Here is a 26,861-nt window from a genome sequence, read left to right as displayed (position 1 = left end):
GTTTTAACCTTCTGTCTGCAATGGGCAGCCAGTTAGAGGCAAGTTTTAAACAAAGCGTAGCCAAGACAAACTGTTTCACTCAAAGGCCTGTTCACTACACTTCTTGTCACTTTCATTTGCATCAAAGCAGATGAAATTGATTCACAGAGGTTTAAGCTTTCTAGGTGGACAGGCTGAGATCCCTGATGTTTAACTGACTGTGTGTTACGCTGTGATGATTGCTTCCTTCATTTGTTCTTGTCAGAGAGTTAGATAAAAACAATGGCACCAGTCTTCATTCTGTCAGTTAACTGAAAAGAGGGATACCCGGCACTGCTTACTAGCACCTTCACAAGTCAACATTTAATAAACTTGAAAACATCACATTCAGGTTTTGGGAAAAGGGAACAAGTTGCGAATCATGAAATTTTCTGTAATGACACATCCAATATAATACAATAAGCATTGTTTTGAGTCCATTTATATCTGATGTCACATTTTAGAGTGAGATAATATATGATTCTGACATTGGCATCCTCTCCCCGTGCTAATTTTAACATAAATGAAACCTCGGTTGATATGAGGCCTTTTGGGACTCTTCAGTGACCACTGGTAGTCCGAGGAACCATGTTGTGGGCACTAATTCCTTATGATATCAACTAAATTGCAGCAATTTTCCTCTCATTTCCTTTTCACTGTCTGAACCCAGCTGTAGGCGTAGGCTAAATGGCATTCTTCCAGAAAACATTTATTCTACTTGTATGATTCATTTACAGTGTGACTGTTAGGATTTCTGAGTGTGTGAGTGTGTGTTTGTGTGTGGGCTTAAAAAAGTAAATCAAACAACAACAAGAAGACGCTGAAATAATGATTCAAAGTGAGCACAAATAAATGATTAGCGCAGGATCTAATCTCCCCTTTAACTCTCCTTCTCCCTCCCTCCCTCTCTCTCTCTCTCTCTCTCTCATTTCCATTCAGTCTGTTGAGGCAGCAGCAGCAGTCTCGTATGTGGCTCATTGGCTGGAGGACAGCGGCAGGAGCAGCAGCAGTAGCAAGAGGATACATCCCAGACCACACTGCCCGAGCACCATGGTGGCTGTGAGAATCATTGCTTGCCTGTGTCTGCTGGTGGGCGTCTCGCTCCAGGTGGACGTGAAAAGTGGGAAAGAGGCAGGAAAAGCTGGGAATTTCATGGAAGATGAGCAATGGCTGTCAACCATCTCCCAGTACAGCCGTAAGATCAAACACTGGAATCGCTTCAGAGACTTGAGTGTTGTATTTGGTGTAATTAACACAAGCATGCGTTGTCGTGTCTTTAGCTCTTCCTATACTGGGCTTTCAGAGGTGTTCCCTGTGGAGAAAGCGCAGGGTGGTTTCTCAGGTGATTTTTGCGCACAGTTAACTGTCAACCCGAAGTGCACGTATACCCAGTTTTATCAGTTTGTGCATGAGAAATACTTTGAAAAATGAAAGTATTTACACATGATGCTAGAATTTAAGCTTAGACTGAGGTCCGAATGAATGCGCGTGTGTCCGTGTGCGTGCATCGATCATGAAACCATTCAGATTCATTTCACCCTTCTTCTTTTTTATTTTATTTTTTTATCTTATTCGATGTTATACATTTATTGCTTTTTTAATAAAGGGGGAATGCCAACTATTTTATTGCGTATACCTGCGGTTAAAACTGACACTTTTCGTCTATGGACCGTCTTGCAAGTGAATGCAAGTGAATACGGTAAAACCCAAAGGAAATCTACGACATATGGTCTCAAAAGCTATTTCCAAGCTCCTTCTGGGTAACTGTGATACTCTGAACCGTATCTCTATTCATGAATTCCCATTGATCTGCCATATTGTAAATGTAGGGCTCACAGGTAGGAGTCTTCCTGGGCTTTCAGACTGAAAAGACGCACAGCAAGCCATCTCCTGTGTTGTCAATAAATCATAAATAGAAAATATCAAATATTAAAAAAACAAGCATGGCCAATGCTCAAGAGTTATACTCCCTAAAGCTGGGAAATAAGTGATGAAATTTAAAATATCTAAAATTTGAAGATAGTGCCTTAGATTTCCACAAATTTCAGAGAACTGTTTTGGAATTTTGTAGATTAAAATATTAATCACGAACATAGGCCTAAATGCAGGGTAACTGGGTAAGGTTACAGCAACCATATACATTTTGTGTATATGGTCCAAGCAACCACACCAGTAATGGTACATCTTGACACGTATATTTTTTGTGACGGGATAGGTCTACATTTTCACGAAATCCTGCTGTGAAACCTTTTAACATCAACAAATGATGCACCTGATAAATGCAGGCTCTTCATCACAGTAGTGCAGCTTCCTGTAAATCAGATTATTTATTTCCACCACTTATTTATTTCCACCACTGCCAACAATACACTGATACAAAGAGATATGATAAGAACAGCTATCTTGTTGTAAACCACAAAGCAGACAGGTGTGAACCAATCCAGATCCTTATAGTGGGCAAATTCTTGTGTCTTTTGTGCCATTAAATATTTGAAAGCTCAGGATGAGAAAGTCGTTTTAATGTTGGTGGGTAATGATGAAGGTCTCATTTTAACTGAGGAGGACTGGGTGGAATGATGACAGTGATGATGGTGCTTTCACAAATGTATATTTTTTATTTTTGTGTGTTGCTTTTTGAAGCTGAAATAGAAAGTTGGATTCTATCTAACTTTATCCCATCCCAGTATCCACAACTGGTACATACCAGCATTGATTACCCATTGACTGATTACCCATTTGACAATATTAGTTCTTTCTTTCATCACCAAATTACAAATCCCACCCACCGTGACTGGTGGTGATTAAGGACAAATGCTGACACTCAAGCCAATATTGATTCTGCTTATAGGTCAGATGCTTTATTGATTCTCCTATTGATTCCTGATCAGTTGTCTGTTGCCTGGGAAAAAAGCAGGCCATTACAGGCCTCTTTTAGGTTTATTAGCTGTGATGATAGGAAAAAAGGCACAAATGCATGCATAGGCTCAACTTCTTTGAGTTCAGTGCAATTGTTTTGCAATACTGTTGTGTTAGAAAAATATGGCAGCATTTCTATTGGAACTGATTGATCTTGGAGGCATACAGTTCCAAGGGTTTGGACTATGTGGAACAATTTGGCAACTGGAACCTGGTTTCAATTTCAGTCCTTGGCAATAATAACTGGTCAGAGCATATATAATCAGGACAGACATGTTGAACGAAGGGAGGATGTGCACAACACTCAGATCACTAGCTAAAAATAAGTAAATCCTGTCTCTATAAAGGTTAAGACAGTTTTACAGCTGTTGATTGATTGATTCAGTGCTGTGGATGGTCTGAATCGCTGCACTTTGTGTTGTTGCTGTGAATTGTCTTGTGTTACACTCTGATGTGTTTCTAATATTAAATCCTCCCTCAGTGATATAAATAGGAAGGTTGATATTAAAACATCTGCAGCCAAGAGAGGGATACGTGGGCACTGGGGGAGACAGTTCGCTTATAAAGGGTCAGGAGGCTATGACGCTGGGTGTGCCACATGGTTACAATAGTCACTGCCAAAAGACTGAACACATGGCATAAATCAGGATGCACGAGATCTCTGAGGATGAGTTGGTTAGCAACGCTTAGATCCAGGCCTCTACCTTGACAACCGGACAGCTGTTTGATCTCACTGCTGAGAAATATCACCTCAGACACATAGTCTTATCAGAGTCTGCCAGAGAGAGAAGCTTCAGCACCTCTGACCATGTCTGGTGACGTGCAGGAATGTGTCCGACTGGAGAGAATTTGTAATTGAATCGCAAATTTGTGCTTTCATGCAGATTTAAATATTATCTCCACGGGTGTTTGGAGGAGTTCGGCTCTCCTGTTAGATTGGATCAGCGTTTGAGTGACAGATAGGGTGAACAGAGCGATATGGGGCCTCTCTGTGGGCAGTTAGCAGCACGTCCAGCCACAGTGTGCAGAAAAGATTTGACATGAGAGTCTTCTTCAATCCATTTGAGTTTAGCTTGAGTTTAGTTCAGTAAAAGATTGTGTAGCAAAAGATTGGTGAATGCCTTACAGCTAAGGCTCACTCCAGTGGTTCTCAAACCGTAGAGCAGGCCCTACTAGCGGGGAATGGACCACGAGGAGAAAAATATCGATTGAAACTGGGTTGAATGGAGAGTATTTACAAAGGGAAAAAAAAACAGTTTGGAGTTTGCAGATGCTACTGTGCTGACCTTTATTTCACTGCAGTTTAACTTGGATCCTTTTTATGCTTAATAAGTCGTGCAAATTGTGGGATATGGGGCATGAACCTTTTTTTGGCTGTGGATAGGGTATTCCAGAAACAGGTTTGAAAACCAGCAGTATAGAGTATACTCTACAAGGAGTATATAGTGTCTATTATTGTCTCTAGCATAAGCCCATTGGGAAAAAGGTTCATGACATTTAGGGAAGGACAATGATAAGATTTCATTGATATCGGTGTGATTGTTGATTCTGCTTAAAGGTCAGATTCTTTATGTATTCCTGATGAATTTTTCAGTGTAGAAACATTTTTTTCAGCACAGCAGTGACAGCTGTTTTATTATTTCTCACTCTGAAGTGCAAGTCCACTGTAGAAGAAAGTTTGCATTTACTTTTCACAAGCCCCTTTCCTTGAGTTCAAAATATAAACATGCAGAACATTTAATTTAATCTCAAAAGTAAAAGATGTTAATGTTGCAGTGATGTGAGACACTTTATTTTCATTTGAGAAGCTTTAATTTGACTATTTGGGTGTAATTAAATTAAAGACTCGATGATAAAAATTCTCAATCCTATTTTTGTTTTGTTTTTTTCTTTACTTCATTGTCATTATTATTTAAATATACAAACATCCCTTTTGCCAAATCCTCAGTGGAACAATCCAAGTAGAATGTTGAGCAAACTGAAAAATAGAAAACAGAATAAAATTAGTGGAATGCTTCCTTAATGATTCCTGAATAATTCAGTCATTTAGTTGTTTAAGCAGCTAGTCTTCATCAACATTCACTTACACATTCACCGGTCACTTTATTAGGTATATATGTTCAACTGCCCGTTAATAAAGTTATCTAGTAATCCAAACACATGGCAACAACTCAACAGTCAAATCATTTAGGCAAATAACCATGGCCAAAATGTTCAAACTGGGTAAGAAAGGTGATTTAAGCAGCTTTAAATGTAGCATGGCTGTTGGTGGCTGACAGGCTGGTCTGAGTATTTCCACTGCTGGGATTTTCCCACACAACAATCTCTGGGGATTACAGAGAATGATCTGGGAAAAAAAAGATCCAATGAGCAGCAGTTTTCTTGTTGCGGCGACAGCTTAGAAGAAAATAGCCAGACTGCCTTTAACTGAGAGGAAGGCTACAGTTCACATGGGCTCACCACAATTGGTCAATAGGAGAAAATTGGAAAAAGGTTGCTTGGTCTTATGAGTTCATTTGGATGGCACAGTTCAGGCTGCTGGTGGTAGTGTAATGATGTGGGGATATTTTCTTGGTACACTTAGGGCCCTCCTATTGTTGCTGACCATGGCTATTTCTTAGCTAAGCTCTTAGCAGATGGGGGTGTGCATAATCACATAGGGATGGCTTGAGCCCTTGCTCATTCAACCCTCTTCATACATTTGTATAGAGGCACCTCATCCAAAAAAAAAAAAATGAAGGTAAATTCAACCACAGCACAGGAGGAGATACTGTAAGCAGCCAAGTTGGCTTGGTTCTACTCAGAGGAGACTATTCTCTGCTCTGTCGGGCACTAAGACGTACCATCTGAAATGCGAAGGGGCTGTATTTGTTTACTAGCTGTCTTGGCAAACAGGAGGTGTGAAAACAGCAAACAGGAATATTCATTCCTGCATCGAAATGAAATGAAACAGAGTGGGGAGGACGGGGGTCACCATGTGGGCTTTATAAACCAAGTGGTGGGTGGTGTTTCAATTGGACCAGCATGGGGATATAATGAGGAAACGTTGAAAGGAAGAACAATAAGAGCAGCAGATGTAGAAGGTATACACAGGATGTTATACAAGCTCCTTTATGACAGGCGTCAATGTCGAAGCTGTAATCATGACATCCTGCTGGTGTCAAGATATCAAATCTCCCCTGCCCTCAGATTCGCACAAATTCAGCCACACAAAGCAGGAGAACAGTTTTCAAATGACGGCGCACAGCTTAATTAGCCCACAGCTTCGATTAAAAAAAAAAAAGAAGTCTTTGAGCACTTGTCGTATTTCTTCATCGCAACACAAGTTTCACTTTGCATTCTGGTGCATTCGGATGAATCCGCTCAGTGGGAGCTCAGGCCATCACTCGCGTGAACAATACTGCGCTGTTCATTCCCAGCCAGATTCCTTACATCTCTCTGAGCAGTGCAGAGAGGGACCTCATTAAGTAGCCATGCAGCCTTTCAGCCAACCACAGAGGTCTGTTTAAAGTTTGCACCTGCTCTACTGCCAGCTTTGTTTTTAATGAGGCTAAATTGCCACATATTTTTTTAGGTAAACGGCACTTCGGTTCTTTTGGTTATTAAGGTGGTCACAGTGAAGAAAAATATGAGGGATCATTAGCTTTATTGTTGGCTAGGAATTCATTTGATTTACTACAGTGATAAGAGCAATAATTAGATAACTGCAAGTGCTACTCCAATTTTACCCAAGCCTCTCAGCGTGCTTAAATCTACATTTTCAATATTTATTAAGGAATGCCTGTAGAAAGGGAGAACAACAGTGTTTTATAAACCGAACCAGCTCGAGCTTCAGGGCAGCAAAAATAATTTCTTTTATTATTAAAAATCTGTTTATTATTTATAAATGCAGTGTGTTTAGATGTAGACATGCAATGAGCTCAAGTGATGGTTCGTCTGACACACCTGGCAGTGTGTTTGTTAGTTACAAGTTTCAAGCTCAAGTTTTAATCCACACAATTAGTTTGATTCAAGCTGTTCATTTGACATTTGATTAGACTTCAAAAGTGCCTTTATGAGACTTAATAAACCAAACAATTAATCAATCAACTAATCAAACTGAAAAAAATAATCAGCACATTATACATGCCGTCTTCCCTTTTGGAGCAATGGTGGCAAATGTTTTGCAGTCGGAGGGTTGCAAAGCGGTTTGCAGGTGGGCAGCAAATGTAGACCAGGCAAAGCAACTTGAATAGCTTGCCACATATGAGATTTACAAACAGGATGCCTAAAAGGGTATGATATGAGCCATCAACTGGTTAGCAATAAGATCAGTAAATCTCCTGGGGTTGTGGCTGAGCGTTACTTTTTGCACTGCATAAACTAATACTTGTTTTATTCCATATTCAGGCAGTCTCCTGCAATAAATTAAATAGCTGTTGCATAGCTTCTTGGGTTAACTACCTTACTCCATGTGATTAAGATTCAAAGGGCTGATCAGGAACAATTAGCTTATGACCCACTCTTATGGTGTTTCCCCCCCAACTTTGTTTAATCTAGTCTGAATCAGTTGATGATTTTGTACATTTGTAGCCTTTTAAAATAAGATAACTTTATTGTCGTCCATAGGTGAAAATCATTCTGTATCAGGCAGCTGCTGTCATACTCTGAGAGCAGGCAGGACTCAATCAAAGACCCAGAATGCAGATCGGTCAATTTATTGACAGTGATGTGAAAAAAAACTATTTACATTGTATTTTAAAAAAGGGAAAACATCCAGGGTCTCTATGTACAGTATCCTAGCCGACTGTCCGATAGATTCCACTTCATCTTTAGACTCGATAGCAAAATAGACTTCTCTCTTTCCAACTCAAATGCACAAATCCTCCTCAAGGAAAACAGTGCAGGCTCCTGGACAGAAGAGAGAATGGTGAGAGGTGCGTACACACGGACTGTGATTCGTTTAATGCTCGAGCACCGACTGATGGGATGTCCTCAGTATTTGAAGGGAGCCGACTGATCACCAGATAAGGAGCAGGTGAGTTGATGTCATGTTGCCATGTCGGAGAGTGGGGACCAAGAGGATCCTGCTTCTAAAAGGTAATGTGTTACAACACACACCGTTCCTTCCTGTTTTCTCTACCCTTTATAGAGAAGAGCTGAAATCATCACTAATCAACTAACTCCAAATAGCTGGCAGCTGGACTAGAGTGAAATCTCCACTCCCACATAGGTGTGGCCTCTATCTCACACAAAAACACAAAAGCATCCAATAATTGAAATAGAAAATATGCCAACCTGATGTTTAGTGGGAGATTCTCTCAATTATCCTACCATACCATTCACAACACATACACACACACAAGCAGAGAGAGAGAGGTGGAGAGTGAGAAAAATTGGCAGGAGTACCAGGAGGACTGAAGGACTACGACATCTGCAGCATCTAGAAACTCAAACATCGACACAAATGAAGACAAAAACCCTAAATGGACACACATACCTTGGAATAAGTAACAATTAATGAATAATTAAAAAAACAATTAACCTCAAACACCTCTCCCCTTCTCTGTCATTCAGTCACAAGCTGATCATTTATCAGTTTAACTGACAGAGAAGCAAAACAATATTTATGGCGGTTATACATAAATAAGGGCACCCTGTACCTCCTCCCAGAGTTTATCAATGCAAACTCAGAGTATAACACATGTGAGGGGTCAGAATAAATCTCGACAGCCAGCCAAACTGTAGTTTGTTCACGTTCGAAGTGCGATTACACGTCCACAGAGTTTGATTTAAACCGACTAAACAGCACAGGTGCGAAAACGCTCATAATGTTCTGCGACACAATGCTTGCTTCTCGTCAGCGCTCACACATTACTGTCCACTGAGCCAGATTTGCCCATTTAGCAGCTGGATCTGGCCATGGGCCAAGTCTTCATATTTATCTTCATCTATTTTGTGACAGGCCGCAACAAAGCTAAGGTGGTGCTGCCTAGCATAATCCCTCTGGAGTCACTAATGGCTTGTGAAAACCAGTGTTTGACTACTAATTGTGCTGCAGCAAACAAACTAATGCTTCATTCACAGATTAAAGTCATTCTGCGAAGCCGATGAGCTGGCCGCTGATCCTACATCAGCACAGCTCCAAAGTGAGGGTTCTGATAAATGCAAGTCCAGGGCTCACCCTGTTTTTTCTGCGTATGAACGGCAAACATGATGCTGTTTCATCATGACACTGAGCTCCTTTACTTAGCTCAAAGACACACTGCCAGCTGTGGGTTTTTTCTGCTCCTGTCATCAACCTCAGCCATTTATTAGCCTCCCACAGGATTTATGCTCCTGCGCTAACAGCCAATGTAATTACGGATATGAAAAATTAGAGGAAGAAAACAGTATGCAATTGCTGGAAATATGATAATGAGGCCTATTTCCAGTTAAAAGTGAACGACAGAGCGAGGGTTGAAAATTAAGATGAGACAAACCATAAACGTTAAACGAGCTAATAGTTATTCGTATTTCCTCTGCTGTGAATCTGATCAGCCTATCACATCAGCTATCTGTGTTTTTTTTCTCGTTGCACACTAATGAGATCAAAATGGCAGAAGTGGTGGAATGAGATGCCTTTTTGTCCTCTTGTGATTACCATGCATGTCTTTTACCGGTGCCGAGGTTTGCTGCGAGTGTTTGGGGCTACTCAGATTCGACTCATTCAAATTCAAATTCAAATTCAAATTTTATTTGTCACACACACACAACCATACACAGTATGACATGGGGGTGAAATGCTTGTAGCTGTACAATGCCCGACCACCATCATAGTAGGAGGAGCACCACCGTTGGTGATTCTTAATTGAGTGGAAAGAGTGCTTTTTTTGTAGTTGCTCTTATGGAGGAGCACTTATCACTGGGTAGCAAGAGAAAGACATTTGCTTTTTTATAAAGATCTTCTGAACAGTCCAAACATGCATTTTAGTTTTGTTTTAGTATGAGCAAGAGAAAGCAACTTGTTGTGTTAGGTGTAGATTAATGTGTCTCATAATGGAGCTTGGCTGTTCCTACAACGTCAGTGTTAACTCACATCAGCAGCGATCATGGCCTGAATTCCATCTTTTTTAGCTATTAACTTCGCTGTGAGTTGCTGAAATGTCGGGCTGAATAATTAGTTGTTCCAAGGTTCTTCTGCTGGCTCTATTGTTCATGCATTATTTATAGTGGCATCTGCCTGAGAGTTGTCTCTGTACTGGTGAAGCTCCTCTATGCCTGCTGCTCACAGAGCGACGAATGCTGCCACTCTGCTTGTGTGTCTGTCTTCTCTCATGGCAGGCAGAGCGGCACACCCAAAATTCAACCAATGATCAATTTTTAGCCGAAAGAAGAAGAAGAAGAAAAAGTCTGATACCACTGCTTTTCTCGAGTCTATAGCAAAATGTGAAAGTCTGGGAAAAATCATAGAGTTAATAATAATAATAATAATAATAATAATAATAATAATATTAATAATAATAATGATTATGAAAAGTCACTATTGCTTTTCACAAGGGAAGAATGAAGTTTTTCCTAAATTTGATGGCAATCTATCCAATAATTATTACTCCAAACTGTTTAATCTGTTTAATAATCATCAGGAATCTGTAATTGCTCACAAAAATTGACTCCATATATCTGAGCTGTGGACCAACTATGAGTCCTTGAGCATAACATTGCCATCCCTGCAGCTATGCTGGTAGCCAGGATGACAAGCAAAAAGGAAAACTTAAAATTAAGCAACAAAGGGAAACAAATTTAAAAAGAAAAGAAAATCAAAACTAGACCCTGCATGATTTTAACAGGTAATTTGTTTCTGATGGAAATGGCTGTGTTTTTATTCAATGTGTATCTAATGTGAGATCCTCCCCAGAGATCATTTTTATTCAGTTATATCTTTAGTTTGGAAAAAGATAATTGACACTTCAGTGCTTTTTGCAAGATCTCAATTCACTAAAACCCATTGACTCATGTTTTCAGGGACATGAGTATTATTAATTTTACACTTTCAGCAAACAGGAGTCTCAGTAGCTGAAAAAATACAGCCAGAGTTCAAGTAGAAAAAATGCAGTTCCTCACATATTCACTGGAAACTAGCTTCCGAATCACACGTTAAAATTCACAGCTTGAAGCAGAAATTAAAAAGGTTTACAGCTTAGCAACACATTTGTTTTCTCTTTTGCTGACTATTTTGTTTTGTATGAATCTCATTTAAATTGTATTAAGGCTGGATTAATGGTGTTGATGCTTTAAATGACAGACGTATACTGATACAGGCGGCTATAGTATCTAGCTGTCTGCCAAATGGCACTTCAGGTAGTTTGAGTCACACTTCTTGAATGCATTTGGGTTGTTTACGCCTTTTTGGAGTGTTTTTGTCGGAATTATCTGGCAAGTAATTTGTTTTTGTTACAGTTAGTTGTACTAACAGGTGGTTGTCATGTCTTTGTTTTCAGTAAGTACAATCTCTAGTGGTGTTACTTAATATTTCATTTTATAGCTGTTCCCCTATAGCTAGAGAATGGAAATAATATACTTTTGCATGCTTTTCTATATTTCTCACTGCCACCTATCTTGACAACCACAACTAGAGTCAAGTGTCAGATGTGAAAATGTAAAACTACAATAATTATAGCCGGGCTACTAGTTATTACTAGTTAATAATACATACAAGGATTAAAATACCACAGATCCAATATCCCAAAGGCTGTCTGTACTTTAGATCACATGATAACCAGTTTACTGTCTATTTAAAAACACACTCACTGTGGCCGCTCACTTTGAATTGTATAATAGCTTTAAACACTAGCCGTATAAAAGCTGGACAAATAAAATATAATGCATGTCCTCGCAGACAAAATAAATGATGAGGTTGGCATTTGTCTCCGGGAAGTTCATCCGCCAGTAAACTACAATAAGATCCCTCTCTGTTTATCTGAACAAATCTTATTGTACACGACGTAAACACTTTGGATCGCTTCACCTGCTGAAAACACTCTCCAGTAAGAATGCAGTAGTGGGACCTGTTATTTCTGTGTATTGTACTAAACCTGGGGGAAAAAAAGCCTACACAAATAACAGTGCATACATTAGATAGGAAAAAATACATTAGGGCTACTGAAAAGTGTTGTCCTGAATATATTTAGGTCTGCCTACGGTGTTTTTTTTGTTAATATATTTTTATAGATATGTGTTTGGGGCCACCCCATTATTGTTATGAATTGCCTAGGTCCATGCTGCACTAAACACATGCTCCAAGCAAACACAGCTGTATTGCTTATGTTCAGTAACAATGGGTGTAATAATGCAAGGTTCTCAGGTTCAACCTGGCATTGATAGATTCTTTGCTTTAGGCCACAAATGATTCACTGTTGAAACAGCAGGGCAAGTATTTTACAATTAGGCCAGGCAGCTACAAAAACGTAGAGGACATGCTCTTGCCTGGAGAGAATCTGCTTCTTTTGCTGTCTTGCGATGTTTTATTTTCATGTTGGACGAGATGGGGTTGACTGCCCCGGAGCCATACTGGGGAGCAAAGAGAGCCGAGCCACAGAGAGGTGTCAAGGACATGCTTGCAAGGCCTACGATCCCTTCTATATTCAAGCTGTATTTAGTATGTGTGGCTTTTGGAAGATGTATTTGTTGGTGTGTGTGAGAAAGACAGAGACTGTTAATTCATTGAGTTGGCAGGGTAATAGATATACACTACAAAGTCATATTGAAATGACCTTAATCAAGCAAATCATATAGCAGGGATAGAGAAATGAGCTAAAGAACTAATAGCTTTTTTCTCAGTTGAAAGAACCCGGCAGAATCTCATTTATAGGGTGATGTAGTCCTTCCTACAGCCATAACGCGACATCTCAATGTGCCTTCCTGTTTTACTGTAACATCCCATTGCCATTGCAGAGATTAGTACTATCAGCAGCCCCAACAACCCAATTTGTTCTCATTGCCATGGCAGACGGGGGGAATTAAATGTAATCAGCCAGCTAGCATATTTAACTTAGCTACCCCTGCAGATCCCCGTGGCATTTCAACAGGAATGCTTATCATAATTATCTTCTCTTAACCATGCTGCTGATTTGTAAACTTAGAGTTATAAAATAGTTCTGCAGCTTCAGCATACTTGTCAGCGGACCCAAATTATTTCAGACGGAAGGCACAGTTGTTAAAAATTCGGAGACGGCAAATAAAGTAATAATCACAGGCAAAGATAGATGGTAATAAAAAGTATATTGTAATCCCAGTTTTCTTAGAGGTTTGCAGAACACACATGCTGACAGTGCATTACAGTCCACTCAAATGATTGCACAGCTGCTCAGTACAGCATAAAAAAAAGCTTTACACAGATTTTTGGCTACTGCATATCCGTCCAAGTAAAAGAAAATTATGTCGGTATTTTTTTTTCTGTGTGCAAAAATGTTTGTTTGCCTCTTCTTACATTCTGACTTTCCTAGTCAGTCAGTTTCACTCAGCTCCAATCCCACTGGTTTGTTTTAAAGACATAAATCTTCTAAAACAAGATAGCATTCCATCATTTCACTCCTAAAACACCTGAGCGCTGTAGCTTGTAACAGCTGTTTATTGAAGTCTATTTTCAGCTGCACGTCAATACACATTTGGCATGCTCGTGAGCGTGTTAACCTGGCTCAAAACCTCTGAGTCAGCACTAATGTTACCAGCTTAAATTCAGATTATTCTGCTTTGTGGTCACTGATGGTTGTTCAGGTCCTGCAGGTTGGATTAAGGTAGTCAGCAAGCCAACAAACCACAGCCAGTACTAATAGTGATGAAAAATGATCACATGCATGCACAGAATAGACAGAGCTGTGGAGGTTGTTGTAGATGGGCTACTTTTCCTATGGAATTTTCATTTTTTCACATATTTCTTAAAGGCTAAACAGCATTGCTCACTTACCTCCCTGGATTGTACTTAACCTAACCTCTAAAGCAAGAGTGAATATGTTTAGACAGCCAGGAAAAAGCAGTTTGATATATTAACTTAAGACTAAAAAAGTATTTCAAGTAAACTACTGTAAAAACACTGTAAATGATAGAGAAAGTCATGGAGTCTTTGGAATAGTAATTCTTCTACTGATAATACACTTTAAAAAAAATCTTCTGGGACATAAAAAGAGATACTGTATCTGGAAATGCATATCATACAATTTCCGAGGATTAAACTAAAAGAAGCAGGGTTGAATTTTCTCCTCAAAACTGTTGCTTAATCCTTGAAAATGTCCAAATCAATGAAAAGCTTGTATTTTAAGTAGTGAAAGCTGCAAGGCATGTTTTATTCCTCCAGACAAAAAAGTCGGGTTTTCAGAGTTTATTGGCATGGAATTTATTTTCTTAGCCTCCCCCACATCCAATATTGATTTAAGCTCCCGTGGTAAAGTTAGGGTGCCAGGACCAAACAAGATTTAAGCTCATTCATCTGTTTATGTATGCTGATAACTTTTTGTGTTTGCCAATCAATACCGATGAGTCTACCTACTACAAAGTGAAAATAGCTCACTGGCTTTAGATATTTTGGTCTCTGTGGAGCCGCATGCTTCAGCTCGTCTTATTATGGGTTTTTTCTGCTAATATTGTATGCAGAAGCAGCATAGCTCAGCACAGGAAAGACGGCCCTGCATAAGCTGCAAGCTCCCTGGGGCATATGTGTGTGGAGCTCAACCTGAAGTCTCGCCTCTTCTCTTTCTGCTTCTTTGTTTTGCAAATGGGGTGGAAGGAGCGATAAGATGATGCAGAGACTGTTCTGGGGTTCTGCTTGGCTCAGCAGTGGGGCCCAACAGAATCCATTTTCCTGCATCTGTGCTCTCCTCCTCCTCTCCAATTACTGCATCTCTCAGAGCATGCAGTGCCTTGATTCAACCATGGAGCCTCTACTGCAGAAAACTGAGCCTGACCAGTGTTTGATGTGTCACTTCATCAGTGATTTGAGACCACAGCTAAAGGGCTCCTGAGAAGAAAAGGTTTATTTCTGTGATGCAACTTCCTGAAATTTTCATCTTATTAGCCGACGGGAGAAGCTCTTAATGTTTTTCAGACTTTTGTTTCAGGGTTGAAATAAGTCTCCTTTATTTTCGCTATAAATAAACTAGAAAATGTTTTTGCCGGTTGGTTAAATTATCTGCATTCATCTGCACGAGCTGATCTCCTCTCCTCACTCATCCTTATTACTTCTGCATTTCAGCAGCACCGTGCGAGCGTTTCAGATGGATGCACGCTTGGCACTTGGCTTTTTTTTTTTTTTGTGGCTCGGGAAAAGAGACGTGCCCTTCAGTGTGTAGAGATGGCTGCAGATTGTGCTCTGTACTGTACTGCATTGCAGGCAGGCGTCTTACCTTGTGAAACAATACGCGTCCTTCGCCTGCAGGCCCCCCGAGCACTCCGGCTCAGATGATCAATTTGATCCAGCTCTGTGTTGCTGGGCTGCGACTTAATCCCATAATGCCCTGGTATTTTGCCGCAATCAAGACCCCCCCCCCCCCATTTTTCTCTGTGGATTTCTTATTTTTGTCTTTGGAGTGTGATGAAAAATCTCATGCTTCTTTCATAGAGTAGACGGTATGTAATCACCCTAAACAAACTGTAATGCAACCAAAGATCATGTAAGGGTCTGCCAAAGTGAAAGTGATTTGAGGAATTGTTGCATTTAAAACCACATAAGTTGGCATGTGGGATCAGAGGAGATGTGAAAATATGTACTTAGCTGTTGCCTTGTGATTTCTGCTGCATGTTTAAGTGAAAACGGAATGTTTTGCCACTCGATGGGTTCGGGCCGTAAGGCTCACAGCGTCATTTTTGAACGCTCTAATGCATTTCTAAGTGTTTCAATCTGTGGTGGGTCTTCACCATTAGTGTCTCGCTCATTTCTCTGTCATTCTAAAAGACGGCAGGGTACAAACAGAACGAGACATTACCTCCACCACTTAGGCCCCAGCGTGCTGATTCAAGGCGCCATAATGACATGGCAAAGGCAAGATACACTCCCGCTGCTCCCCGGTAACTACAGAGACACGGAGGGTGGAATGTAAAATTACGAAAGCCTCCGCCTGAGTGCCCTTTTGCTGCAATTTAAAGTAGGTAAGGAGACATAGCTAATTCGGCTACATTAATCAGGCAAAGCACATTACCGTGCAAAAGATAGCTGGAGGAATGACGAGCCGACAATGTCCTGCCAGTCAGCTAGGCGGCCAAGACTGAGTGATCTGATGGGATGACACAGCTCCAGCACAGTGTGGAGCAATCAGCTGAGGAGAGCCTCTTGTAGTTCTTCGTTCATTACAGACATGAGCCAGATCACTAGTCCATCCATCAGCCTGTGTTTATCCAGTCGCTGGCAGAGTAAATGACTTCATGAAGCTGGATAAATGACAAGTGGGGGAAATGCAAAATGTCCAAGTCATCATTTAACCTCTAACTCATATCCTGCTGCTTAAGTGATGTCTTCACTGCAAATATCATCTTCAGAATACCAATAAGGAATACTGTGGAGGATGTAGCATGCAGTTATTGCCCTGAGAGTGAGGGATTTCATCTGGAAAGCAGAACTTCCTAACTAAAAATTCCTGATCTGTGTGTCTGTTTCTGAGTGAACGGCGGCAGACTTCGGCAGAAGGCGGCGCTGAGACTTGTTTACTGTTGATGTGTAAAGTGTTGCATCTGGATCGAAATAAATCAAAAGTAAATATAGTTAGCGATAAACATGCTGATTGATGGGATTTTTAGATTTTTGCAGGACCACTTGATTTCCAGTCTGGCCAGACTGTACCATCAATGTCAATTACATGCAGATGAGCTGCAGTGATGGAGCAAGCAATATGCATGCACCATGATGGATCTTTGCAGTGGTGTAGAATAGATGCTAAGATTGTTTCTGCTAAGCTGAAGTCAGGATTTGCTTCATCAGCTCTCACTTAGAGCCCACAAACCTGCCTTCCTTTTTAATAAATCTTCTATTTGAACATAAATACTCTGGTCATTTTTGGATTACTGCGCAGTATGTAGTCTGTGTTAAAAGTGTCAAGGCTGTAGGGTTTGCCACTGAATTGCACTTGACCGCAGACACTCGACTTGCGTAAACTTTACAGATGGCTCTAAATCTCTTTTTACGATATCAATTACACAACACTGAGTGTCTGATGGTAATCCAGTGGCCTTTTTTTCTTCCTCAGCTATGAGCCATGAAATCTACTTTGCCAAAGATACCCATCTTAAATCACGAAGTATACATTTTAAGACATGTTAATCCCATAAGCAAAGACTCAAAACGATTCACACCACTCAGAGCTTGCTAGCTGTGACTGCCTATTCCTGTGAGCCCAAAAAGCTGAGATATCACAGACATGTTTGAGCTTTAAAGGTCAGCAATAAAACTCTGGATCAATTCAGAGTAAAAGTGTTGGATTAGCAATGTGCAAGAGGTTATTTTTATGAAGGTGGAGTACAGTTAACCATTTATCTAAATAAATTCTATGACATTCGCAGTCTGTTAGCTTTGCTTTGTAGCTTTCTTGGGGAGAGATTCTCTCGTTTTCACACTCTCTGACAGTTCTGTTCTGGCAAGCTCTTTCTCCTCGAAATTTGGTGCCATTTTTATTTTAGGATTATCATGTTTGGTGAAGCAGCCCTGTGATGGACAGGCGACCTGTCTGGGGTGTACATCTGGGACTGGCAGCCCTACTACAACCTATAACTGGTTAAAAAGCTGGATAGATGTTTGATGAAGCTGTTTTTCTTCATTAGCTTAACGAACGCCGATGCAGCCATTGTCCTACAGCCTCCAGATGCCATTCTTGTGGCTGGTAATGTCATCACATGACCCGACGCCACTTTCTTGGTGCCGTATGACTATTTCCATCACATGAAATCACATATTTGTTTATCATTTCACATTTGTTGAAAGTAGGGTGACTACGGACACTCTTTTCCTAACACTAGCCATACTGCAAATGTTGCATGCACGTCACATTTTCAAACATCCAAACTTATGTTTTTTTATGCTTTTTATATCCCAATATCCTGCCAAAGTAAGTTCAGCTTCCCTCTATGGTTTGGCGTCACAGCTCAGGACAAGGATGTGCATGCATGCTACCCATTGCAGCAGCCACACTGATTTTGGTGTCATTCCTCAGGACACCAGTGTGCACTTGTCTTGCACTGGTGATGTTGGGGCTGGCTGGTTCAGGGTTAGCAGTGGTATTTATGTCCCCAGCAGACGGGCTCAGGCGACATGAGGTAGACGTTAATTCAGGAGAACGCAGTCAGGCTTGTGGCCAAATGCTGTCAGCCTAATACCGGCGAGCAGTCCAGGGGGAGCAGTCGCAGCATCTGGATAGTCAAGCTCCATTAACCTCCTGGCTCTGTTTTACACCGGCTGCATTACAGCCTTGTTGACAAATGGCAGAAGAGGTGGTTTGTGTGATATGAATCACATAACTCAAGGGATCGCCACCATGAATATCACACCCTCTTGCTCCCTGATCTTTCCCCTCCTCCTTCCCTCTCGTCTGAGCTCGCTCTGAACTGTAGCAGCAGCCTGGCTCGGATTCAGTGGGACAGCATTAGCTCTCAACCTTGGTGAAGGACTAAAGACAGCCTCAGCTTGGTGTCCTTGCTGTCACACTGCTGCTGAGAGACGATAAGCACTCCAGCCTTTAGGACATTATGTCGGGCTCCCGTTGGTCCTGGCAGCACTGCGAGCTGGGTAATTGCAGCAGACTTGAAAATAATTAATTAATTGTTACATGTGATGCTTTTACAGTCTTGGAATCTTAGTTCACTTGTTTTCAGATTTTTTTTTAAATCATATTCTACCCGGACACTTCCCACATGTTTGCAAAACCTGATTTCGTGCCTAATTTAAACACTTAGCAGTTATTTCTGCTCGGTTTATGTCGCAGTGTCAACTTGAAACTTAAACGATTCAGTTATAACCTTCGAAATGTCATGCGAAGATGCAGATCTGAAAAAGGAATAAAAAAGTCATTTGATACAGCAGCGGGGGTGTTTACGATTCACACGACACATTATAAGTTTCTTTTTCTTCTCCTCTTATGATTCCCTGCAGAAATTCAGCCCATTTGGAGGATAGCAAAGAGCGATATTGCTTCTCGTATATGTAGCACCAGGACATTTTCCTGCCACTGGGAAAGTATTTACTGTAAAGAAACTGTCTCCGAGGTGAAATCTAAAGTCCTGCTGTGGACCGGTGATGAATTCTTACCTCAGTCTTTTAAAGCCTTTTCGCTGGCTTTTTGGCTTGTCCTTGTGAGGCCTGTAAAATGTCCGTGGTGATATATTAAGATGCTGTCACAGCTCTGTTAAGTAGACAGGTATGGCTGTGGGTGTGTGAATTAGGTATATTTTACAGGGTTGAGCTGCTGAAATAAACCATGCAGTGCTATATTTCTTTCAAACGCAGCAGAGCGCTGAATGATGAAACACACGGGGAAAGGCTGTGGTGGGTATTGATGTGTAATGCCCTTGGACCGAAGCCAAGACGGTAAAATGGAATGAAAGGAAAGCAGTCACTCCCCCTTTAAGTCAAGGTTGTACTTTACAGAAGCTATATCTGTCTGTGTTGTCACTGCTACGCTTAGTAAATGTTCTCTGTGTGTGTGTTTGTGCGTGTGTGTGCTGCAACTATAAAAAAAAAAAAACCCCATCTAAATCACATCCGTCTGTTGACTTTGAAGATTCCTCCACCAATTTGCCTGTATTTTTCCAAGGTTGACACTATATGTCATGGCTTATCCATAACTTCTGAGCTACAGGAAGCTGGCTTTTGGCACTTGCTTGTAAACAACCAGAGAATGGGCCCTTAGTGTTCAGGACGCCTGCCAGCTCATAGAAGTGGCAGCTGATCATCCTCAGTTAATAGGCGCTCATAATCCTTTGTGAATGTCTTATGTTGTCCCCGGAGAGGAGTGAGACTAAGGCATGTATTTGCAATCAGAATGCATTAAGGGCTGACAGTTTAACTGCTGCCATAACTGTTATAAACTCTTTCTATGTTAAATGGAAGCCTGTAATGAAAACTGAAAAGCGTCTTTTTTTGTCTCTAACAACGTCTCTCTTTTGTCTCCCTCGCTGCTGCTTTTAATCGCCACAGGAAGTTGAGGTTAGTGTCTCTTTTGTACTTTTGTGCAGCGCATTGTTTGTCTTTGCTCTGACACTTTTTACACCCTTGGTTTCACCTGCATGATAGCTTAGCGCTTATACGACATCACTGTTAATAGTAGTGATTTTTTTTCCCCTTTCAATCCAGCTCCATTAGTGTGACACAAATATGATTAGAAAAAATGGCTAAAAAATATAAAATCCAATTCAAGTACAGACAAAGTCAAACACACTCTGAATAAATAATATTAAAATAATTTGAATTGTGGTTCATAAATAGAACATTTTACATCAAAGTTATGTCAAGTGGTTCTACACAACCATGTTAAATAAATCCTAAGAAATAGTTTACATTTATTTGATTTATTCATGTTATCACCAAAATGCTATGTTTTGGCAGGTTTACCTAATGGCTTTTTAAGTTTCTTAGCATGTTTTTATGTTCACCGCAAACCGCTGTGGCCTGGCGTTAGGCAATGAACAACTGGTCGTGCACCTCTTGATTTTCCTAACCTGGCAGGTTGTGCCGCGGCCGCTGCAGCTGCATTGAAGACACGAATCATCGTGTTGGTTTTTGCTGCCATTTTAATGATATTCTACTACAAAGCTCAGAGATATGCAGATATAAAGTGGGAAGTGTTGCAACAGTTTGAAAACTTTTTGGAAAAACTTTTGCAAGTCTGTGCTTCTGGTTTTGACTTCTTTTCTTCCTATATCAGTCTGAAGGCTGACACCTATAGTTCAGGAGAAAACTACAGCGGCTTCCTGCACCTTAAGGGTGGGCATACTTAGAAGTGACTCTGTTGCGTGCAACCGCTTTTCATAACTCTGTTCAGTAAATCCAATTAAAGAGGCTTCTTTAAAACCAAGAGTTTTAGTGAAATTTAATTTTCTTGAGTGAAATGCATTCTTTAAGAAAAACAGTAGAAAAACAGGTATAAACACTAACACTATCTCTTTACCTCCTCCCTCTGTACACTGTATTTAAGCCTTCAGCTATACTTGTTCAGCTTGACTTGAGAGCTCAGTCTTCGTGTCCCCTGAGCAGAGTAAGACTGAGCTAAACTGAACAGACCTGATCCTCGGGGTCCTCTCTGGGCCTTGTGCCGAGTTGTAACCGCTTAATAGTTGATCCTCTCTGTCCTGACACACAGAGAAATGGGTCAGCATGGATACAGCCTGGGGACGCAGAGTTTTTATTATCGTTCCAGCGCAGTGCCGCCAGGGACACACTCTAAAAAAACAGAGTTGGTTTGCAAATATTCCCTTTGCACCAGTGCAGCAGCTAAGATAGTTCAAGTCCTTTTATGAGATACAGCTTGCTGAGGCTTATCTTGCACCGTTTACTTTATGTTAGAAACTACTTCTGCAACAGTGAAGATGAGTTTGGCAGTTCTTTCCTGACCTTGCTTAAAGCTAAGGAAAAACAAATTTGGCTTGAGGTTCACTTATTAACTTCTTATAGATATAATGTCACAAAGTTGACATTTTTCATGACAGTAATATGAAAGCTTTAGAAAAAGAAACCGTTTTTTTTTTTTTATCCTGTTAAAATCTTACGTGCGACTTGTGATGATACATATTTTGCTAATAATGGAGCGCGTTTTTAATACTTTGTAATTTCCTAGCTCACAGAGAGGACATTTAATGCTTTAGTTTTATAAGCTGTGTTGTAATGCTTTTCATCCTGTGGGTCCATGTTATGGCTTTAAGTTTTAGTTTTAGTTCAGCGTGACGGGCAGGTCTAAAGTCTAAGTTTTTATCAAAGAACCAGATATTTTCTGTCATAGTTGTGCTGTACTGATTATTCAGCAGAGAGAGCTGCATGCTAATCCAAGCCTTAGCAGCACTCCAACTATGAGTCACGCACAATCCTCTGTGAGAAAAATTAATCAAGTTTTATTTCCAAAACCACGGTATTGCTTCTCCAGTTGTGCATTTTCTTTATAAACACTGAAACATTTTGTGGTTTAAAAAGAAAAAAAGAAGAAGGGAATACTTAAATTTCTGTACAAACCCACATTTTGGCTTTTTCAAAAGAATATATATTTTTTTAACGATTAGATCTGGAGATTTGTAAGGAGACAGTCAGTCAGCCTGATCTCTCCAGGGGAATTCACACTAAATCTGAGACCTTCAGAGCCAAAGTCACCTCCAGAACAAATCCCTGACAGGGAACAGCCTGGAAAGTCTGGCTTGATGATCTCAGGCTGGCTCATATAAGACTAAAATTTTATTTTATTATGAAATAAGAGAAGCGTAAACTCTCAAGAGAAATAAACAAATATATTATTATCTCAGAGTCTGAAAAAAGGCTGATTTAATGTTTTTTAATTAAGAGCAAGCTTGTTACTGAATTTGTTAGGGTTTAGTTTTTTACCAAACCTGTACCTAGGGACAGCAAAATGGATATAAAATAGACACCACAGCAGTGCAACATGTGGAGCCAGATAATAAAAATATGCAGAATTTGACTGGATGTTGTGCTTTTGACTTGCAATAATATATAGAGTATAAAAGAACGTCATCAGCTAAAAAGTACAATTTAAATAGCAGTGGTAATAAACAATAACCTCATGGTGAAACCACTGTGTTTTTGGGCCTTAGGCAAACTCTTTCTAGTTATTATTATTTATATTACTTTTAAACCTAGGGCTAAAGGAGTTCCCAAGGTTTTGTTGGCACCATTATTTACTTTTAGCATCTTTACTCTCTCTTTTCAATTACAATTAACATGAATGAGATGAATGTATTTGATTTAAAGTGCCGTTCGAGTTTCCATATAATTATGCATTTCTCTTATCTTCCCCTGATTATTTCTATTATTCTGAATTTTAATTAAGCCTCTAAAAATCCAAGAGCAAATCTCCTTTATGGTGTTGCCTGGAATAAATTATTAAAGCCATTAATGCAAATATGTTTTTTCCTTGCAGGATGACTACATCAAAAACATGGAGGAGAATGTTGGTTCTGATGAAAGTAAGTCATAAAAACTGATTTTATCTGATTGGAAAGGATTGTCTTTGAAGAGCTGAGGATTGATGAGTGGTTTCATTTAAAGCCTATTGTCTATTTCAGCTTATGTGTATGGTAAAGTACAGCATTCAGAGACAATTTTCACAGCTCAATACTTCATATTGAAATAATGAAAAGCTAAGTGCTCTTTGCCTTTATCCATCTCCTTTAGACAATGAAATGGTGCAGCACACGCTATCAAAGCGCCAACTTCTTCTTTTAACTGCGACAGTTGTCTGAGGTCATCCAGCTCGTGGTGAGCGCTGGTGTGAGGTGTCAGAGATTGTGAAGGGTGAGAACACAGTTGCGATTCAGGAAAGGAGAGACCGAGCCTTCAGTCAGATCCATTAGTTTGAAAAGCCTGCTGTAATTGCTTTTGTTGCTGAGGGCTCAACTCAGAACTCCCACCAGGCTCCATTTTTCTCCGTGGGGTCTGTTCCTAGCTGAGAAAAGAACTTCAGCTGTGGAGGTGGAATAGACAATTTGAACATGAAGTTCAGTTGTGTAATGTTTCAGTTAAACGCTGTTTTGTTTTTTTTCTCATAAAAGACTCCTTTCCTCCGGAAAGATGTTATAATCTTTGATATTTCATAAGATCATTGGGGAATTGCACATTAGGGAAAACAGTGGTTGGAGACTATGGCACGTACAAAATTATTGCAACCGTGTGAAATGAACTTGTGATCTCACTGCCTTTTAAATAGTTCCTTTAAAGGGGACTAAGTCTAAAACCTGACTTTGGTATGTCAAAATAGCAATAAAAAAGCAATAAGATGGAGTCTGTCTGCTATTAGTTCATGATTGGATGGGATCAAGTTAATAATTAATTACAAGCTCTTTGTTATATACGGAGATTAACTATGTAAATCGGGGGGGGGAAAGCTGCACTGATTCATCCGAGTGTTTTGAAACTTTACTTACATTAATCTGATTTCTTTAAAAAATTTCAGGCAGAGAGATTATTTTTAAGCAATAAACAACATAAATGTGTAATATAGGCCATATTTCTAAGTCATATTTTTGAAGAATATTAAAGTGTTGCTCAGTAAACAGGTCATTTCTTGAAATTAATATGTCAAGGTTTATGATTCATTGATGTTTTGTCCAAATGTTATTCATTGTCAACCATAAGTCAACCATTGCTATGTCAGGTTGTATCTGCCTGACCTTTAAGTTTAAATCACAGCAGATTAGGTTCCTGTGCTTGTTTTAACAAAGCAGTCACTCTCATCTTAGCATGCAGGAATCCCTTTAAGAAGGTCAGGGGAATAAAGTGCGGTATGAATCATTTCACAGGTCAGGGTATATGTGCACTAATCATACACGCGCTTGCTAATTAGCAGCTCCTAACAATGTGTTCTAGCTGCAAGGTGAGAGTGGGAGGTTGGTTGTAATGCCACACCCACACTTCCTCTAAGGAAGAAGATGTGAGAAGAAGCAGCTGGAGATGTTATCCCAGTCATCTGTTCTTAGCCTACAACAAGGGGAATAACTAATGTAATCTCAAGAAAACGCCTCGCTTGCTGTAGTGCGGGCGACTTCTATTTGAAGACCATTGATTTCATCCGCATCACAACTCCCTTTGGGACTAATTCTGCAGACTTAATTGATCAGAGCTCTCTTCATTGCAAATTCAACAAGACAGCAAAGAACTCCAAGAAGGTGTACCTGCAAGCCCTGGGTAGAACAAAGGACCTAACCGGAGACTTTAGACACCTCTGGTGCCTTTTTAAGTGAGCCAATTGAGACATCAACTCAGCTCCACAGACTGCTCTTTATTCAAGGGCAGTTTTGAAACAATAAGCTGCCCACTCGCTGACTCTGATTTAACAGAGGAGCCTCATATTCAACCTTTATTTATGCTGAACAATTAGACTACTTTTGTCCCTTTACTGAAGCATTTTACTAATTAGATTAAGAAAAAAAAGAGAGAAAAAGGTGGCTGTGATTACACGTCAACGTGTACAACCTCAGGAAATTGTTCAAGCATAATGTGTTGTCAAAGAAAACTGAGGTGAACTTGTGGTTTGCATCCTGTGATAATCGTGAGAAAATAAACGTAGCTGCGAATTGCTCTAACTTGGCAATTAAAACTCAGAACATGAAAGAGTCTTCTAAAATGAACTTAAATGGAAATCCACCGAAACGGGACAGTCTCTCTCATGATTTACTGTTTCATGCTTTAAATGTCCGGCAGCCCAGTAACACACTCTCTGCAGATTTTATTTTTTCCCCAGAACCGCTAAGGTACTTTATTAAATGTAAAAGTAATGGATGATGACAGCTTTTGATTGATGAGCCTGTCCAACTGCAAGGCGCCATACTCGGTGAAGAATTCAGATGCGAGCGCAGACAACAGCGGCGACGCTAATCGTGGATAAGAAAGCAGCTGGAATGGTTTTGATTGCGGTGTAATAATAATAATAATAATCTCTGATAGATTGCACGGGGGCTCAGTGCAGTTGCGTCGCTTTTGTTGACATGATTATAGGAGGATTTAAAACCCATAATGGCTCTATCACATCCTGGCCCTGAACTGAATTCTCGATGCAGCATATTCTAAACAAAACGAGTAGAGCTGGAAAAGCTACTTGATCTTCACTGCAAATTAAATCTAGTGTTTAAATTTCATTTTTCACATGTGGGAGTTGTATATGAGTGCCGTATGACAGATGTGTGTGATTATTTTAGCTGCTGCTTCGAGGCAGTTACACAGCTAGATATATGCAAATTGTGCACAAGGGGAAATGCATTTTGCTCAGGTCAGTGCCATTTTTAAAGACATGACAATAAATAACAGGAGAACTACAAAAGGTTTTCATAAGGACTTGACATATGAGCGGGTTGCACATCATTATCTGAAACAATACCATTATCTTCCGGGATGTGCTTCTGTAAGGAAATGCAGCGAAGTAGTGTGTGACACAGTTTTAGGTCATGGAAATCGTTCACCAAGTTCATTTGTTTCCTGGCAACCTTGTTTAAGATGAATCCACCAGCTACTTTAAAACTGCTAGAGTCAGCATTTATATAGTAACAATGATTTTGTGAAATGTGACACTGTCATTGTAAATTTCCGCCTATTCCATCAGTATGTGGGGCATTTTAGCATCTATCAGATCTTTATGTTGTTTTGTAGCCTGCAACTCTGTTTTGCTTTGCTGTTACTGATGTTGTTTACCAGATGTCACAGCAGCCAGCTGTTCTCAAGAAAAAAGGCTCTTTGTAAACCCTTGTTACATTATTTTCCACCAAATGGGAGGCGGACAAATTTGGCAATTAGCTGGTAAACATAGTGGAGCTCTAGGTGGCCAGACCTAAAAATTCAGCTGTTTCTCTCACAAATTGGTTGAGACCAAAAGGGACCTAAAAGACAAGTAAATATTGCACGACTCTGGGTGTGCTAATGTTGTGCTGTGTATGCTGGATGTGCAATTAACCTTCATCCTACCAACATATTTAACATACATGAGCTAACAACTGGGTGCCTGAGCACCCCAAGAATAATTTATTGCAAGAAGCAATATAATAGCAAAATTATAATAATAGCAAAACTTATTTTATGTTCAAATCCCTCATCTGTCTTTCTGTGTGAAGTTTGCATGTTCTCCCCTTCTATGCATGGATTCTCTCAGAATACTCTGGCTTTCTCTCACAGTCCAGAGGGGTTAGGTTAAGTAGTGATTCTAAATTGTCTGTTGGTATGAATGTGACCATGAATGGTTGTCTTGCTCTCTATGTTGGCCCTGTGATTTGTCCAGGGTGTACCTCACCTC

The 26,861-nt window shown here is 40.1% G+C and overlaps 1 protein-coding gene and 1 long non-coding RNA gene across 2 annotated transcripts in view; one reads left to right on the top strand and one right to left on the bottom strand.

Moving 5' to 3' along the window:
• Nucleotides 1-947: 947 nt before the first annotated feature.
• LOC120738057 (testican-2-like) overlaps nt 948-26,861 on the top strand; it is a 44,184-nt gene continuing 18,270 nt past the window's right edge. Inside the window, exons 1-3 of the mRNA XM_040039093.1 lie at nt 948-1,245; nt 20,063-20,071; nt 23,004-23,049. Coding sequence (XP_039895027.1) covers nt 1,069-1,245; nt 20,063-20,071; nt 23,004-23,049 — 232 coding nt within the window. The 5' untranslated portion in view covers nt 948-1,068. The remainder of the gene's footprint in view (nt 1,246-20,062; nt 20,072-23,003; nt 23,050-26,861) is intronic.
• On the bottom strand, nt 15,185-16,717 carry LOC120738068. The gene is made up of 2 exons (XR_005696894.1): nt 16,083-16,717; nt 15,185-15,955 (listed from the first exon to the last, which is right to left on the bottom strand). It is a non-coding gene; the product is annotated as an uncharacterized LOC120738068 (long non-coding RNA).

This window comes from Simochromis diagramma, unplaced genomic scaffold, assembly GCF_900408965.1.
Source record: "Simochromis diagramma unplaced genomic scaffold, fSimDia1.1 OVJJ01000402.1, whole genome shotgun sequence".
In the NCBI taxonomy this organism is placed as follows: Eukaryota; Metazoa; Chordata; class Actinopteri; order Cichliformes; family Cichlidae; genus Simochromis; species Simochromis diagramma.
Note: the sequence above shows the minus strand (reverse complement) of the source record. Positions and strands in the feature narration are given on the sequence as shown.